We start from the raw sequence: 4,774 nt of genomic DNA on the forward strand, positions 1-4,774 counted from the left end.
GCTCGTAGCTGTATTTGGGGTGCTACCCCGAAAAACGTGTAGCCTTTGTGTTAAAATTGTGTAAAATGACAGAAGCATGTATAAAAAGAAAATTTATTATATATCGTAAAAATATAGAGAAAAAATTAAAGAAAAAAAATGACTATATTGAACGTCATCGACAATGTCAAATAGGGGGTGGTGCCTTTACGCGAGCCGCCCCTGACTGGGCCTAGGCCCAGATTACCCTACCGGTGCAGCTAGTATCGGATTGCTATCGGGTAGGAATTTCCGGCGATATCAACGGAAGTTATAAGGGCTGGTGCTTGCGGTATTTTAATTATATATAATCGCGATCAATTATATCTTTAAAAGCGTCGCGCAACGTTACGCGATAATGCGTGTCGTTCATCACACGTTCCTTCAGCTTCTCCACGTCGTTAACTTCCGTCCCTTCCTCGCGATTCGCGGTTACGATGTGAAGCGTAATTACAGCAATAGCACCGGCGAAAAAGCCGAATTTCGTCAAATGATCCCGCAACACGTCCAACGGAAACAGAGCTGTCGGATCGGAGCCAAGTCCCCTGAGATATTCGGCCAGGGAATCGTAATAATCGCGAATCAGACGATCGTAGTACTCGTCACGTAACTCCTGATTGGTGGAGCTGTAAATCAGGTAGTGAATGTCAAGGGCTGGCGAGGCGAAGCGGTAAAATTGAAAGTCTATTAAACACACGTCCTCGGGTTCCGGCGAATCCTGAAAAATGAAAGAGATTGGTTTTGGGAATTTTTGAAAAAATATATCTTTTTTTTTGCTTTACCTTCTTGTACTTGAATAATATATTGTTGGACCAGCTATCACCGTGGGATATCACGGAATACGGTTCCGCTTCCTTTGGCATACAGGCTCTTTCTGAGTCGGTCCAGACGGTTTCGTAAAACTTATTGAATCTCTTCACGTACTTTGGATCTTCGTCCGATAGTACCTGTGTCGCGGGGAATTAGTTTTTGTGCGGAAAAAATTTTTCGAGAACATTTTTTTTTTCACTCACCGTTCTAACGCTGTCTGCTACCAGCTCATATCGATATTGAAATATCTCGTTGGATAGGTTATTCTTGTTGAAAAGATTCTCGCGAACTTTTCCGAAAATTTCGAGAGTTTCCGGTCGCTGGTCCCGGAGGGCGAAGCTGAGCGCGTGCAAACGTCCAAGATGGCGGAGGGCTTTCGACGCGTGACAATAATCGAACTGATCGAGACGATCCCTGAGCGTAAATCCACGTTGGGCAAGATCCTCGAGAATGACAATCTGTGTAAAATGATAAAGATCATTAAGAGGAAAAAAAAAAGTATTTTTAAACAAAAATCTCTAGTCACTCCAATCGCAGGCGGATTATCGGTGAAGAAAAAATTGGAAAAAAGTATTAATTCCCAAATACCCCAAAAATTCTACTATTTTTTCAAGGAAATTCAAAATCTTATGCGACCCAGCGCTATCTTACCTCTTCGCACTCCCGGAGACTCGTACGATAACACTTCGGCACGAAGTCCAAAGATTTCTTGTACCTCTTAAGAATTTCCTCGAAGAGCGGAACTATCTTCGTGTAAAAGGCTACTTCGTTCTCGAACATTATTGCCACCAGGGTGTAAAGTCGCTGAATTTCAGTCCTGGGCGCCACTTTGAAGATGAACCAGCGTTTATCGTTATCCCGGTCATTTTGCCACAAACAGACGCGATATACGACGCCAATAAAATTTTCCCCTTTTCCACTGGCCGATAATACGCGATACCTTGGCTCCTCTATTCCCAGCGAGCTCGCCAGTGCGAGCAGATGCTCCTTCAGGAATTCCTCCTCGAAGATGTCGCTCCGGTCACTCGGTGACATTTTCACTTATTATTTCACAGACTCTCAGCCTCGGTTCGCGCTTCACGATATATCTTGTTCGCCACTACTAGCCGTACTGTCTAATCATTTACTAGCGGCTGTGCTTGACTTCTGTACCGTCGTCACGGAAATTACGATCCCCGTCGTGCGATTTACTTAATCCGATAAGGCGCGACTTTGAGAACGCACAAAATGTCTTATTTTAGTCTCTTTGCTGGTATTGCAAATAATCTCGGATACCGATAAGGACTTTCTGTTATCTCTGGCAATTACGTATATCGCGTTCAATGACTTGTCTTTACGTACTCTAATCTCGACCTATCGCGGATCAGAGATCTTACTGCTAACTATACCCAGCATAGGTAAATAGTAAATACGAGATATTTCGTCAGCGGCCACTGACGGTGAAATGCGAAAACCGAGATATCTCGTCGTTCTTTTGTAATGTGTTGATAATGCGGGATTTAAATAAAATATACGCGTTATCTTATAACTCCGTATGTGCGACAGGGAAATTTTTACGAAATACGGCTACGATACCGGAATTCGTATGGTCGTCCATGTATTTTAAATGAATCGCTCGGCTAGTGAGATAAACGAAAAGCGAGATATAGTATTTGCGAAACTTTGTCCACGTCCCACATATGGAATGATAAGGAACAATAAGATAAGGCGTATGGTGACTTTTGAATTTCTCGCTGACAACCGTTCATAATACGTTGATCCATGCGGGCGATTAGGGAATGATCATTTTTCTTTCGCATATCAACTTTTTTTTTTCTCCAAGAGTTTGTTATCGGGAATTTTTTTTTGTCAACTATGATTCAGCATTTGGACAATCTATGTGGTTGGAAGTCGCGTGGGGATAAGGATTGGGATAATAATAATGATCCTTCGAACGTTATCGATCGATTTAATTTAATTTAAGACAGATAATACACTTTAGTGATAATTGCAAAGAAAATATATTTTTTTTATATATTTGTCAAATTCATAATGATCGTGTGTAACCGTAGTCCACGCTGTCCTTTATCGTATCCACTAACATGGTTCTGTATACGTTATCGGTTTTTAATCGATCTACTAGATCTTCCCTTTCGAAATATAGATCGGTGGGTTCAAGCGTTGCGTTAACTTTGGTGAATAGCTGTATGGTCGTGATTGCCATTCCGGTTCCAAAGCAACCAAATTTCTTTGGTTGATCCTCAAAAGCGCTTATCGGATAAAGTGTTTCCGGATCGCAATCCATTTTTCATAAGGTGTCCGAGAGAGATTCGTAATAATCTTGATGCAATCGATCGTAGTATCGATCTCTAGTTTCTTTGCTATACAGCGACAAAATATCATGTATGTCAGGTCGGTGATTGGCGCGGCGCATCGACACAGTTGAAAGTCCACGAAGTACATGTGGGTGGGTTTTGTTTTATTCTGAAAAACAAATTTTTTTAGTTAAAATTAGAAATTTTTTTTATTGAAAATTAGTATTTTTCACAGTCTACCTCGTCCTTGTATTTGAACAAAGAATTCGACGTCACAATAATCGAACTGATCGAGACGATCCCTGAGCGTAAATCCACGTTGGGCAAGATCCTCGAGAATGACAATCTGTGTAAAATGATAAAGATCATTAAGAGGAAAAAAAAAAGTATTTTTAAACAAAAATCTCTAGTCACTCCAATCGCAGGCGGATTATCGGTGAAGAAAAAATTGGAAAAAAGTATTAATTCCCAAATACCCCAAAAATTGTACTATTTTTTCAAGGAAATTCAAAATCTTATGCGACCCAGCGCTATCTTACCTCTTCGCACTCCCGGAGACTCGTACGATAACACTTCGGCACGAAGTCCAAAGATTTCTTGTACCTCTTAAGAATTTCCTCGAAGAGCGGAACTATCTTCGTGTAAAAGGCTACTTCGCTCTCGAACATTATTGCCGCCTGGGTGTAAAGTCGCTGAATTTCAGTCCTGGGCGCCACTTTGAAGATGAACCAGCGTTTATCGTTATCCCGGTCATTTTGCCACAAACAGACGCGATATACGACGCCAATAAAATTTTCCCCTTTTCCACTGGCCGATAATACGCGATACCTTGGCTCCTCTATTCCCAGCGAGCTCGCCAGTGCGAGCAGATGCTCCTTCAGGAATTCCTCCTCGAAGATGTCGCTCCGGTCACTCGGTGACATTTTCACTTATTATTTCACAGACTCTCAGCCTCGGTTCGCGCTTCACGATATATCTTGTTCGCCACTACTAGCCGTACTGTCTAATCATTTACTAGCGGCTGTGCTTGACTTCTGTACCGTCGTCACGGAAATTACGATCCCCGTCGTGCGATTTACTTAATCCGATAAGGCGCGACTTTGAGAACGCACAAAATGTCTTATTTTAGTCTCTTTGCTGGTATTGCAAATAATCTCGGATACCGATAAGGACTTTCTGTTATCTCTGGCAATTACGTATATCGCGTTCAATGACTTGTCTTTACGTACTCTAATCTCGACCTATCGCGGATCAGAGATCTTACTGCTAACTATACCCAGCATAGGTAAATAGTAAATACGAGATATTTCGTCAGCGGCCACTGACGGTGAAATGCGAAAACCGAGATATCTCGTCGTTCTTTTGTAATGTGTTGATAATGCGGGATTTAAATAAAATATACGCGTTATCTTATAACTCCGTATGTGCGACAGGGAAATTTTTACGAAATACGGCTACGATACCGGAATTTGTATAGTTTTCCATGTATTTTAAATGAATCGCTCGGGTAGTGAGATAAACGAAAAGCGAGATATAGTATTTGCGAAACTTTGTCCACGTCCCACATATGGAATGATAAGGAACAATAAGATAAGGCGTATGGTGACTTTTGAATTTCTCGCTGACAACCGTTCATAATACGTTGATCCATG

The 4,774-nt window shown here is 41.6% G+C and overlaps 1 protein-coding gene across 2 annotated transcripts; it reads right to left on the reverse strand.

Annotated features, from left to right (window-relative positions):
- Window positions 1-75: 75 nt before the first annotated feature.
- LOC107274554 lies at window positions 76-4,460 on the reverse strand. 2 transcript variants are annotated; one of them, XM_025091810.1, is made up of 4 exons: window positions 3,662-4,460; window positions 1,032-1,286; window positions 801-965; window positions 76-736 (listed from the first exon to the last, which is right to left on the reverse strand). In XM_025091810.1, the coding sequence occupies exons 1-4, from the start codon at window positions 4,043-4,045 to the stop codon at window positions 320-322; spliced, it is 1,221 nt and encodes a 406-aa protein (XP_024947578.1). In that variant the 5' UTR covers window positions 4,046-4,460; the 3' UTR covers window positions 76-319. The 2 variants fall into 2 exon arrangements, with proteins under 2 accessions (XP_024947578.1, XP_024947577.1); XM_025091809.1 differs by lacking the exon at window positions 3,662-4,460 and adding an exon at window positions 1,480-2,277.
- Between the last annotated feature and the right edge of the window lie 314 nt (window positions 4,461-4,774).

This window comes from Cephus cinctus, unplaced genomic scaffold (assembly GCF_000341935.2).
Source record: "Cephus cinctus unplaced genomic scaffold, Ccin1 Ccin1_scaffold3355, whole genome shotgun sequence".
NCBI classification, from domain to species: Eukaryota; Metazoa; Arthropoda; class Insecta; order Hymenoptera; family Cephidae; genus Cephus; species Cephus cinctus.